Source organism: Girardinichthys multiradiatus, chromosome 6, assembly GCF_021462225.1.
Source record: "Girardinichthys multiradiatus isolate DD_20200921_A chromosome 6, DD_fGirMul_XY1, whole genome shotgun sequence".
In the NCBI taxonomy this organism is placed as follows: Eukaryota; Metazoa; Chordata; class Actinopteri; order Cyprinodontiformes; family Goodeidae; genus Girardinichthys; species Girardinichthys multiradiatus.
This window is the reverse complement of record NC_061799.1, coordinates 41,753,270-41,766,338: the sequence shown is the minus strand read 5'-3', so window position 1 is coordinate 41,766,338 and position 13,069 is coordinate 41,753,270. Positions and strand designations below refer to the sequence as shown.

Genomic DNA, 13,069 nt, shown 5'->3' with positions numbered 1-13,069 from the left:
TATATACAAATTATGTATAATTATCAAGATTTCTGTAGCTGAAACACCAGCTTTTGGCTCTCTTTAAGTGTTACCTTTCCTTAAGACTGTACAAAGTTAGGTTTTCTGTCTCAAAAAAGACAAGAAAATACCAAATTATAAGTAACTTTCTTTTCTTTACTTTCATTTGATATTTTCTAAGATCCAAAGTTTATGCAAACCCTGTTTTAATAATGCTTAGCAAGGGTTTTAGTGATTTGCAGAAAACATCTCAGTAATTAGCTGAAATGATAAAAAGTTTAGTTTTCCTCCAGGATGTTTAGTGATGTACAGTCTAGTCTATATTAGTATATCATATTGCTCAGACTGGTTTGTTTATTGCTTCCTACTTATGTTGATTCTTTCCAAACATCTTGGAACTCATGATCAATGCAAAAACACCCACCGAGGAGCATCTGATCACCCTTTCCACAGCTTGTCCTGCATCCTGTGCATGGTCCTGTGCTGATAGTGTTTGGCTGCAGAAACATAATTAGCATTGCTCCAAATTTGGGCAACCATAGAGGAAATCTCATGCAGCTCTAATCTAGGTTAGTTCAGGTATTTGCTTGTAATCTATTTTCTGTCTATGAAATTGCTAAATGAAGACCTGATCTGAACTTCTGCAGTTTTTCTTTTTCATCAGCAGGAAATAGATTAAACCGCCAGATTAAACAGCAGCACTGATCAGGAAACTCTAGATGTACAAACAGACAGCAAGAACATGAAAAACAGGTTTTTCAGCATGTACATTTTTTTTATGTTTCCTCTTTTAAAGATAATTTTAGCCTGAATGTAAATGAGAGCTGAAGTTCCTGCTACGCAGGTCTGTACTATCAATGGAAACTACAATACCTTCATCAGGTGGAGGTGTGTGTTCAGTGGCAGACTGCTTTCCCTGCCCAGCTCTACCAATTGACTTAAAAACTCCTTTCACCCCCTGGCTATCAGACTGTATAACAGCTCCTAGTCATGGCAGGGGAGACAAGGGTCATTAAACAAAATGACAATTTCTGCTTACATATGTGATCCTTTTTGTCATTTGCACTTCATTTGTATTGTTTTACTTACTTATTTCCTGCTCATTTTCACATTTGTTTGCATTGTGATGAACTGTTTACTGCAGCTACTGTTAACAGGTACTTTTAGCTTAATTTTTTAACTTTATTATTGATTGAGGTTCAATGTATGTTTAATGTCTGTCTGTGTAACTCACAAACCTAAACCCTAAGCTCTACAGAGTCTACTCTGATTGTCATAAAAAGGCATGAGCATAGAGATGCAATATTTCGCTCACATATGCAAAACTGCTATGAAAATTACAAACAGGTTTGCTATGCAAATTTGGAATTTGAATTGAATAATAGCATTAAATAATGACATTATATTCTATGGTGAAGATTTACTTACTTTAACATATCAAACAGGTGCAGTTGCTGGAGCTGGGGAGTTGGTCTTATTTTCAATTTAATTCAGCTAATTAACAGAGCCATTCTGATGTTGATGTTTGTAAGAGATGCTGACCTTTAGTGTTGCTGGCAGCCTCCTCTTCCTTCAGCCTCCTCACACAGTCTAGCTGATCTTTCTCCACCTCCAGCAGGAAGTTACACGTTGGATGTCGGGCAACAACCTGCGTGGAATAAACGCAAGAATTCAGTGTATGATCAAAAGCTGCCAAAGGTTTTACCTCTAAAAACAACCAAGGAATTATCCCAAATACGTTCAGGCTTAAGGGAGGGTGTCTGTGGTACCCGCAGAGTAACGTAATACCTGAGGCCAGAAAAGACATAAATATCCTCACAGGAGTTTTTTTTTTTTTTTTTTTCATTTTACATACAACATTATATGTAAGCACCAAGAACTGATTTAGCATTATTGACAACCATTTCATGTTGGTTGTGTGAAAATAAAAATCAAATTAAATTCATTAAAAAAATAAGAATAACAGGCTTTTTTCACAAAACTAAATAAAGTTTTTTTTCCTACATAGAGTATTTATGGATTTCTAAGAAAAAATGCTCTCTTCTTTCAAGATATAGATTTTAATAATTTTAAAATGTTATCTGATCTGCTTTGTGTTTTTTGTTTCTTCTTTAAAGCACTTTGCATTGCTTTAGTGTGAAAAGTGTTATATAAAGTTTTAAATGATTATTGATTTTTTGCTCAAATGAAGTTACAGGGAAAAGAAACACCTGTCTTTGGCAACGCAGACACACAGGAGTCCCTTTAAAAAGAGCAATTTTGTCCATTATTTTGTCAATTTTTTGTTATGTAGCAAATTGATGGAGAAAGTGTCAGGGTCTGTGAGTTTACTGTGTGTTTGTGTTTGCCTGCTTTTTACTCTGCTTGGTCACTAGATGGTGTTGGAGTTCACAGAGGCAGAGGAGACAGGTGCTTCGCATTGACTAACCTGGAGGTGTATTTAGACTGGAAGCTGCCAGCACTTTGATGCCTGAGTATTAGCCACCAGTGGTAACAGACTCTCATCAAATGGTAGCTCTAGTTTTGCTTTCTTGTTTCTTCCTGAACTCTGAGTAATTTAAGTGTGTCCTCAGATTGTTTCCATACCTGGTTGAGTTCAAGCTGGTTTCCATATTCTTCTTAAAGAGTGTTTTCTGACCAAGGATTCACGTCTCCAGTTATTTCCTCTGGATCAAGTTCTAGCTGGCAGCTTCCTGGCTCTTCAACCATCCGGATTAAATCATAACCGAACCCTGTCCACCCTCCAACCAACTCTCACGCAAGTACCTCCAACCTGTGCTCCACACCATCAATCCACTCTCATCACACAGTCCTGGATCAGAACTCCTAAGGATCTACCTTCGCAGAACTGCTCCTGCGTTGTGCTCTCAGACCCCGCATCTCTCAACCCTCTGGCGGTCCATCTTCCTCCCCCCAGTAAGCATAGAGACAAACTGACTTTACAATAACTGTTTATTTCCTCTGGTCTTACCCGCTCCCTATCTTCTGTGCAGTTGGAGATTTACCGGTTGAGGATCTCAAACCCATTTCACTCCTGTGAAAATCATTTAAACTCACTATCTATCTCCTGAGTGTTATTCTGCATGTGGGTCAGAGCAATAACAAAAACTATGACAGAAAGTTATTTAAACCTAATACAAAAAGATGTATACATACGTTTGAAGTTTCTAACCGCTTAGAGTAACCTTCTACTTCCTTTTTTCTTGCTTGCATAAAGCTAGAGGCTAAAGATCATTTGTTTTGATCAAGTCCACTTTTAAACAAGATACTGTGGCGTTCAGTAACATCTATCTAGTAACAAATATCTCATCACTATGTATAAATGTGTTCATGAATGTAAATACATCCTGATCTGATTCCAGATTAACTCCGGACTCATGAAAAGGATGCAGATTTGTTAAACCACCGTTCTTACATGAAGAAATCTTCTTAAGTCTCTGGCAATGATAGGAGAAACAACCTGTACGGTTTAATCGCTTTCAGTGGGATCAATTCTTCTGAAAAGGATTATTTTCTAATCTCTACAATCCCTGCAGTCTTTCCTTGAAGAGGATGACTACTGTCTCTTATTAGTTCCATGAAATGATCCGAAGTTAATCTACTGAGCAGATTTATCTTGTCACTGAACTGTTCAGATTTGTGGATGTTGCATTTAATTTAAGATGAAGACTTCAAACAACCGTTTGACTTTAAGGGTCAGTTCTAAAGGGCCTTAAATTCAGGATTATATTTTGTATTTATTTAATGTAAATATTTTTGAAAATAGATTTTAAATAAACTGTTCTGAACTGATTCTTTCATCAGTTCGGCAGTGACATAAATTGCAGAGGATGTGCTAAAAATAGGACGTACCAAGCTGAAGGGGAACACCCCCTAAATCTACCGCAGGACTTCTCCTTATCCTTCCTAGAAATGACGCTGACTGAGTTCTGGTATTTCTCCTGAGTGAACACTGCTGTTTTTATGAAATAAAATCAGAACTCAAACAGCACCTGCCCTGCTCCAGTCAGAAGATGATAAAAGCTAGAACTGAGCTGTTAAACACAATGAGAAAGGTCTTAGGGATTTTTCAGAAGGGAATCTTTTGGCAGAGAATGCTAGACCAACTGTAGCTTCATGTATAGAACGTCTTCCACATTTTATCATGTTACACCTATAAAAGTTTCATTATCAGTCTGTTATGTAATACGTTAACACATAGGAAAATCATTTATGGTACACTTGCACACATCCCCTTTACTCTGATACTCCTAAATATATCCAGAGCCACCAATTAGTCCATCTGAGTCCATCTGTATATAAGGTAATCTCTGTAAATCCAGCTTTTCTGAAAAGGCCTCAGAAGTTCGTGAGAGAACATAAGTGAACCAGCATCATCATTAAGACAAAGAAAAACAGCAGACAGGTTAGGTAGAAAGTTGTGGAAAAGTTTAAAGCAGAGTTACATCATAAAACAATATCCCAAGCTTTTGACATTTCTCAGAGAGCTCTGTTTAGTCCATAGGTCTAAACTGGAAAGGTCATGACACAGCTACAAGCCTAGACATGGCCGTCCACCTAAACTGAAAGGCTGGGCAAGGAGAGCATTAATAAGAGAAGCAGCCAGAAGTCCCATGGTAACTCTGGAGGAGCTGCGCTCAGATAGGGGGAATCTGTTGACAGAAAATCTTCAAGCTCTGATGGACTGCGAGCTGTTCAGGGTGTGTCTCTCCTCTTGCCGATTGACCACAGGAGATGGGCACCAGCACCCCCCAGCCCTGCAAGAACTAGTGGATATAGATGTTGGATGGAAAACATGCAATGTGTCATGCAATCCACAAATTTGGCCTCATGGCAGAATGGTAAGAAAGACATGAGAAGTCCAGTTTGCCACAAGCCATGGAGTGGACACAGCTAACTCGTAAAGAAGCTGCTCTGATTTGGTAAGACCAAAATGTAACCAACACTACGCATTGGCAAAATGCTGTGATGGCAGCATTATGCTATGGTGATGCATTTCTTTAGTGGGATCAGTGGATCTGGTCAAAGTTGATGTGACAGGCTGGAAGTAAATAAAGAAGGAATTATGGAAGAAATGCTGTTAGAAGCGTCAAAAGACTTGAGTCTGGGGTGGAAGTTCATATTCCAGCAAGAAAAAGATCTAAACAGAGAGCCTGAGCTACATGGAATGGTTCAGATGTCATCGTATTAGTCCAAATAAGAATCTGTGCCAAGACTTGAAAATTGCAGTACAAAAACATTCTCAATCCAGTCAGACTATACTTTAGCTTTTCTGCAAAGAAGAATGAGTAAAAATCTTAGGGAGGGAAGCACTAAAGGAGCTGAAGTAAGACACAAAAGGAAACACGTTTAACACTAACGTAGACAATAGACTAAATGCACAAACAGAAAATCAGAAATAAATTGAAGACTAAACATAAAAATGAGCTAAACAGGCCAAAACCTAATTACAATAAAGAACAAAGGTGTGGAACTAATCCAGAAATACCTAAAACACAAACAACAGTGGATCATGCTGACAAACAGACAAATGCATGACACATTTTTCAGATCTTTATTGGTAAAACATTTTGAACACTATGTATCATTTTCCTTTCTCTTCACAATTATAATCTGTGATTGTCAAGATGTAGGGTTGTTTGGTTTTTGGTTTCGGGTTTCTTCTTATGTTTTTCAGTTACGGTTTTGACTCGTTCTTTTGTTATTATTCTTCTTAGATTTTGAATCATGTTTCTGTTATTTTCCTGGTCATGCTTTAGTTTTGTCGTCTTGTTCATGTTTTGTCAAGTTTGGTTTTCGGATCTGGTTATGCTTTAGCTTCATGTTTTTCTAGTTTGTTTATTAGAGTCTCTGTTTTTGCCGCAGCCACGTTTTGTTCTGTCTGTCAATTAAGTTTATTCGGTTCACCTGTCCAAGTTAATCTGTCTCCTTGCTCCACCTGTACCATGCTCCATTTATACACACCTGTTCAGTTAGTCATCGCGGAAACATCTTTCATTCTCATGCTCATGTCTTGTTCTAAAACCAAGTCTTGTCTTTTTGATCTTGCCATGCCTGTCCGTTTGTTTAGTTCCTGCCTCCTGCTAAGTGTGAGTTTTCGTAATTAAACCTTTTTTTTTTTTTTCACTTAAAATCATGCTGCCTGCTTGTCTGCATTGTGGGGTCCAATATCAAGACAGAACCGTGACAGTATGTTTCCGCCAAACAAGGCATCAGGCTAGCTCCATTGACCTCCTTACTTTCCTGTCTCGGGAGGCGGAGAAGTCGTTACGCCGTTCTGCGGGGCTGTCAGTGCCGCTTATGATGGAACCAGGTTGGCGATTCCAGATCCGGGGACAGGTCCCCTTCGTTGCCGTTCTCCGCCTCCTCCCCTGGTTGTGCACTCTGGTCCGGCAGTGAGGCCCACGTCCTCCTCCCGCCGCAAGAAACGCCGACGTGCAGCGGTTCTGGAGGTGGTTTCCCAGCCAGCATACGTGAGGGCTGCAGCAAGTGAGCCCGCATCTTCGTCTGCCACAGCACTGTCTGCCAGGCTCGCTGCACCTCCGCCCATGCCGTCTGCGATCTTGCCATGCCTGTTCGTTTGTTTAGTTCCTGCCTCCTGCTAAGTATGAGTTTTCATAATTAAACCTTTTTTTTTTCACTTAAAATCATGCTGCCTGCTCGTCTGCATTGTGGGGTCCAATATCAAGACAGAACTGTTACAGTGATACTCTTTGTGATGCTCTCATATCAGATCCCAACAAAATACATATTGTTTGCTGTTTTTATACGACAAAATCTGGAAGGATTCATGGGTTGTGAGTACTTCTTCAAGGCCAACTAGATCTAAAGATTGAAAGAAAGCAAATTTGATTGTCTTTTAAATTGAAAATGTGCCTCTTTTATAGGTCAATAACCATATGGAACTTGATTCTCAGAAACATCTTTTTCCCTGCCAAGACTGCAATAAAATAATGAGCAATGTACAAATGTTTAGCTCTTCTATGCTACATGAAGTAGTAATACGATAGTAATATACAGACTGCTTGTACAAATGTTCTGTAAAGCGCATGTTGTTTTTCTATAGGTTTAATAAACCTCTGCTCAAAATTGCTTAAATGCAGATTCACCCCAGAGTGAAGAATGCCCTATCCCCACTGTGTGTTAAATCTACAGTTTATCCTGCCAATAGTTGGATCAACCATTTATGAAACAGCTTTCCATGTCATACCCATGGCTCAGTCAAATCCCCCCAGACCAACTGCAGCTCTTTATCCCCCTCGCATGAGCTGAGATTGACCAGTATCCAGACAGCTCTCCCACAGCGTGCACACATGCACATGTGGCAGCCTGACTGCAATTTCATGCATCAACCACCAATTACTATTTATGCAAGATGGAAGAACAGATTATGATTCAGCTTTTGAAAGAACGTGCTCAAAGGTCCTCAGCAGCCTCACGTCAAACCAGAGAGGACGGGCTGAAGGCAACTGAATAAGAAGAGGACTAAAGTGTCAGAAAACTCTTCAAGCTAGATGACTAAAAGCCTGAATTTATTTTTTATGTGGATGCTGACAGTCTGATATTATGATCTTTCTGTGGATGAAAAGTTGCAACTTTTTTTCATCAGAACAGGAGATTTAAGTTGGGTGGTCTATGAGTCATTCTGAATTTGGCAACTCTCCCACCAGGCTGCCATTTGTTGAAAGGACTGACTTTTTTCTGACCATCTGTCTTGATTGGTTCTCCGATTTCCATAAAGGAGATTGGATCCCCTGATTATCTGAGTTACCATAGAGTTTCATTTTTTATATCTGCATGGTTCAGCAGAAGGTTTATTAAAGGTTACAAACTTCTCAAATATCGTCATGTCATGTTCAAAAGCTAAATCTGTCAGTCTTTCTTTCCTGTTGAGTTGCAGAGTGCCTACCTCCAAATCAAATGATAAGAGGGCCTGCGCAGTTTGAACTATTCAGCGCTCCAAGTGACTTGTCCCGGGGCAAAAAAACTAACAAAAAACAATCATGCTCACACAAATATCTTTAACAACACCACAGTGAATTCTTAAAAAAGGAAGCTAATCCTGATTTGTACTTGCACATCAGGTTCTGCATCCACTGTGCAGCAGCATACTCCAACCACAAACTGAGCTCCACTAGACTTGGCAAACAGAAACAGCAGATAGGGGAGAAAACAAGTTGAGAAGCCTGCAAGAAAACTTTGACGATAAATTCAAACTTTCACAACACGTGGTGTGATCTAAACCATTCCATTACAGCTCTGGGTGCATTCTTAGCATTGTTGTCCTGCTGGAAGGTGAACCTCCATGTTTTACAGTCCCACAGCATGATGCTACCACCTCTGTGTTTCACTGTGGATATGGTGGGTTCAGCTTGATGTGCACACACATCTGCCACACACAGGCTTTTCATGGAGGCCGACAGGTCCAGCTCCTCCAAAGTTAACATAGGCCTCTTGGCTGCCTCAGTGATGCTCTCCTTGCCTATCACGTTTTGTGGGCTGCCATGTCTTGGTAGTTTCCAGTTGTCCATACTTGTCATAAATATAGATGTTCTCCATTCTCCACTGCTGCATTCAACATTATTTCACCCGCCTGTGCTCTGCACTAGTAACGCTCTCTCCAGTCACTGCTTGTGTGCTAGATTATCAAAAGCCCCTGGCAGTAGATGATCGATGTTTCTTCTTTGCCCTCATTCGATCACCCCGTTTCCGTGCCCTGGTTTCTCCTGTTTTGCCTTGCTCTCATCTGACTTCTACCAAGCTTCTGATCTCTGGACATCAACCCTGTTTCTACACCCTGACCACATGGCCTGGCCAAACCTTTAGATACGTTGTCGGTTCTCTGCCTTTTTGTGCATGAACTTTGCCCGTCTCCCTACTAACCCTCTGGATTCTGGATTTGTTACTGTTGGATCTGCTAAGTTTCTGCACCAAACCTGGCCTGCCTTAGACTCCATTTCCCTGTTACCTGTTGTGACGAGAAGAGTTGTTTGGATACAGAGACAATCACCTTCATTTACCACCTCACAAGGAACAAAAGCCTGGAGGGGCATCCTACTCAGATTGAAGCCCTCATAGTAATCCTGAAAAGATTGGCAGCTTTTTGTTTCACTCTCTGCAAACTCTCTGACTTCATTAAAGCCACTAACCCTTGCTGTTTCTATGCAGAGTTTCTGGTGGGGTCCAGACTCCCATCAGCTGTATATTTATAATAAATCTTTTAAAACTTATTCGATCTGGGTGAATTTTCAGGTGTTTTGTCTCTTGCCATTTTCATCTGATGGATTGAACTGTGCTCTTTGAGATGTTCAAAGCTTAGGATATTGTTTAAACTGCTCCACAACTCTCTGGCCTGAGATGTTAGTTGGCCTTCATAATGCTGTTTGTTCACTAATGTTCTCTAAACAAACCCATGAGGCCTTCATTGAACAGCTGCATTTATACTGAAATTAAATTAAACTTAAAATCCAGTGCATGAAATAGAGTCCAATTATTTAGGCTATTAAAATGAATGAGCTGGAAAAAAAAATTTTTTGTATCCAAAATATTTTAAAAACTATATATGACCTTCCCTACATTTTAATATAATAACTCACTACTTTGTGTTGCTCCGTTGGGACCCACAGTCATGGATTTCAACATTAAACTCCGGTACGAACTCTTCTGGAACTTTTCAAAATAAATTGCATTAACCTACTTTCAGCACAACTTAGGAATCGGGGGTAACAGCGGACTTCCCATGATGCCTCTGTCTGAATAAGAGCACCCCCTCTCCAACAAGCCGATCTCTTTCCACACGGCCTCTAGTGGGACCGGTCAGGGGAGGCCTGACCGGTCCCACTTTGCTGGCAAACAGACATAAACTCTTCAACTGGATCCAAGGATGTCATACGATCATCGATCATATGTAAAGATAAGTACGAATGAAATACTGTCTGTGTATCCGGTATTTTCATTCATGAACGGGGAAGTTAAGGTGTAAGAGTTGCTTACTTTTTCCTCTGAGGCCTGTGAAGCAAATTGTCCCAGAGACGTTTCCTACAGAGACGCACAGTCTCTATGAAGCCGAGCGGAGAGGTCTCTCAGTCTGGAAGGAAGACAACAGAGACCCCATCACCGTGCAGTGGCGTTGGTGGACAACGAGCCGTTCTTCATCCACAGCTGGAGGTTAGCGGGAAGCTAACCCTTTGTTCACTGTGGATACCTTCTTCAAACTTCGTCTTTTGGACAACATTCCTTACCACGGTTCAGCAGGCTATCTGCAGCACACGTGCCCGGTTTGTGTTCTTTGTATGTTTTTAAAGTTAAGACAAACTTTATTTAAAGGGTGATTTTAAACAGAACATTGATCATAACGCGCCGTCCGCGCTTATGCATTTTAACCCTTATATTAACCGAGGTATTTTAAAGGTATGTGTTTTTTTCTGGTGCTAAGCTACCTGCTTCTTTGTTAGCTTAACTGCTAACAGCTAAGGACATGTGCTTGCTGCTAAATAATATTTACCCAGAAAGGTTTAAGTTTCAATCCAGTAAATAATGTGTCCCTAACATCATTTTACTAAATTTGATAACTAAGTAAACACCATTAAGCATCATTTCTCCAGAAAGATTTGGCTCTTTCCAAAATATTCCCTTAATAATATTTCTTCCAATATTATTTTAATAAATAAAGGCAGCTAATGAGACACTGTTGAGAAATGGTCATCCAGAAGGTTGGTTTTATTCAGCAGATCATTATTTAAAACATTATTTTATTAAAATAATATATCTGATCTTGCATTGTGAATGGTTGTTTAAAGGTATGCCAGTTATTGTCTAAGTTAGTTCAAAGACTAACTTAACTTCATTTCCAGATTCAAGATAATCCTTGGTTCTCAAACATGAACATTGCATGGTAATGTTGCATCACTCTTTTGGTCATAATTTCCAATCATCTTTAATCAACTTGTTTATATTGTACATAGTCCATTAGCCTTTATTATTCTTTAATTCTGCTTGGTAGTTAGTTGGATTGTTTTAGCATAGTAAAGAGTTTGTTAATTGAAATATGTTTGACTTTGAGTTGACTTATTTTTGTTAATAAATTCTTGTATTTTAAGAAATTGTGTGAATTCATTCCATGTGTGTGCAGAGTTTATGCTGTTCAATAATGTCAGAGCTCGTCTCACACCTTTCTATTTTGTCCTAATACCATCGCCTTACTGGGCTGGTATTCACAGGACAACCCTTAACAGACCGAAATATTATTTGATAAAATATTAATATTAAATAATATTCTCAGATTCATAGTTCTAACACTCTATCACATAAAAGCCCCCCAAAATACATTGAGGTTTCCGGTTGTGATGCGACAAAACAAAGGTTTGAAGGGTGTGCAGACGTATGCAAAGTACTGTATAGGTGATAGAGAAAGATTAATATGTTACATACTTTCATCGGAGTGCAACCTGGTGACTTTATTTTTGAAGTCAGGCGCAGCTGTGAGCAGAGAAGCAAAACAAATTCAACAGATGTTTAGGATGCTGAATCCTAAAAGTGGTCATTGCTGTCCTTGTGCTCCCAAACACCAACATCAGGTAATATTACTGCTATGCTGGGCCTTTCTGCTAATATACATTAGCTCACGCTGAGGCTCTCAGCTGTGATGTCTCTGCACTGACGATCTGAAAGGTCATCTGTCAATCAAACATGCAGGCAGCATATCTTTGTCTGCTTGTTAAAGTTTCAGCCATAATGGATCTTTATTGTGGTGCTGTCCATCTGTTTCCTCACTAAACACCAGATGAAGCAGAAGCTGAAGAGCACAACCACACACATTTCCAGCTGTGATTTAGCTGTTGGGGAAACGCTAAACAAACTGGATATTAAGCAGACAGAACCAGAAGTTCATGGCAGACGCCAAACAATCCGTTGTTCATATCAAGGATTCAAGCATTCAAGGTGAGTGTGGAGGAAAATGTAATACGTGGCTGGGATCTGAAATCTGTTCCTGTCAGACAGTGCTTTAGTGGCTTCTGCCAACATGGCTCTCTCAGTCCTTTCAACAATCTCATCTCCATTTACTCTGCCATTTGTTTTTTTTTTTACATTTTTCTCTTTCAAGAGGTAGGTCTATGCAGCTCCTCGTTCCCACACCTGGGCCACAGCTGAGTGTGAGGAGACAGCATCGTTCCTGAGCAGAGTGTTTGTCATAGACTGGCTTGGTAAGCCTGGGGCTGTTCGGCTAGTTAAAAATACATATTTATCTCAAAGGATGGGTTGTCCAGACAGTTTTTAAAAATATATTGTCAATTTTACTCTGAATACTGATGAGCAGTATCCCTGCAATTAAATAAAATATATTAAAAAGCCTCAAATATATTGTCGAATGGACAAAGCTCAATTAATATTTGATGGTTTTTGTAGTTAGGAAGGAATGGCAAAGGACATTTTTAATGTACTGCAGTTGTGATCAGCCATGATTTCATTAGTTAAGGTGAAAAATTATGTGAAAAACCTATTCTTTACATCAGTTTCACCAGCCACACCAAGGCCTGACTAGTGCCAGAAGTATAACATTAAGAAATCTCATCTGACAACACGAAGTAGGCTAAAAGATCTTAAAAACAATGCACCACACCAAGTCATTGACAGCTGTCACTTTGGACAGGGCTACAAAGCCATTTCTCTAAGGCTTTGATGTGAACCACAGTGAGAGCCATTATCAACAAATGAAGAAAACATAGAACAGTGGTGAACCTTCTCACGAGTGGCAAAAAAATAAATAAAAATAAAACTGTTTTGAGTGACCTAGCCAAAGTTCAGACTTCATCCTATTTGACCTGTTATGGCATCGGCATAAACAAACCCTGCAATGTGGCTAAATGAAAACAATTGTGCAAAAAAGAGTGGGCCAAACTTCCTCCACAGGGTTGTAAAATATTACCAGTCATCATAAATGTTTGACAGCAATTGTTGCCACAAAGGGTGACGCAAGTAGTAATTAGGTTTAGATATAATCACTTTTTAACATAGAGCCAGGTTGGTTTGGATAGCTGTCTCACTTACTAAATGAAATCATCATTTAAAA

At 39.6% G+C, this 13,069-nt stretch overlaps 1 protein-coding gene across 6 annotated transcripts in view; it reads right to left on the bottom strand.

Annotated features, from left to right (window-relative positions):
• The window catches only part of vipr2 (vasoactive intestinal peptide receptor 2), an 89,479-nt gene that overhangs the window by 50,856 nt on the left and 25,554 nt on the right, over nucleotides 1–13,069 (bottom strand). For all 6 annotated transcript variants that reach the window (XM_047368526.1, XM_047368522.1, XM_047368523.1 and 3 more), the window contains exon 4: nucleotides 1,543–1,648. In XM_047368526.1, the coding sequence (XP_047224482.1) occupies nucleotides 1,543–1,648 (106 nt within the window). The remainder of the gene's footprint in view (nucleotides 1–1,542; nucleotides 1,649–13,069) is intronic.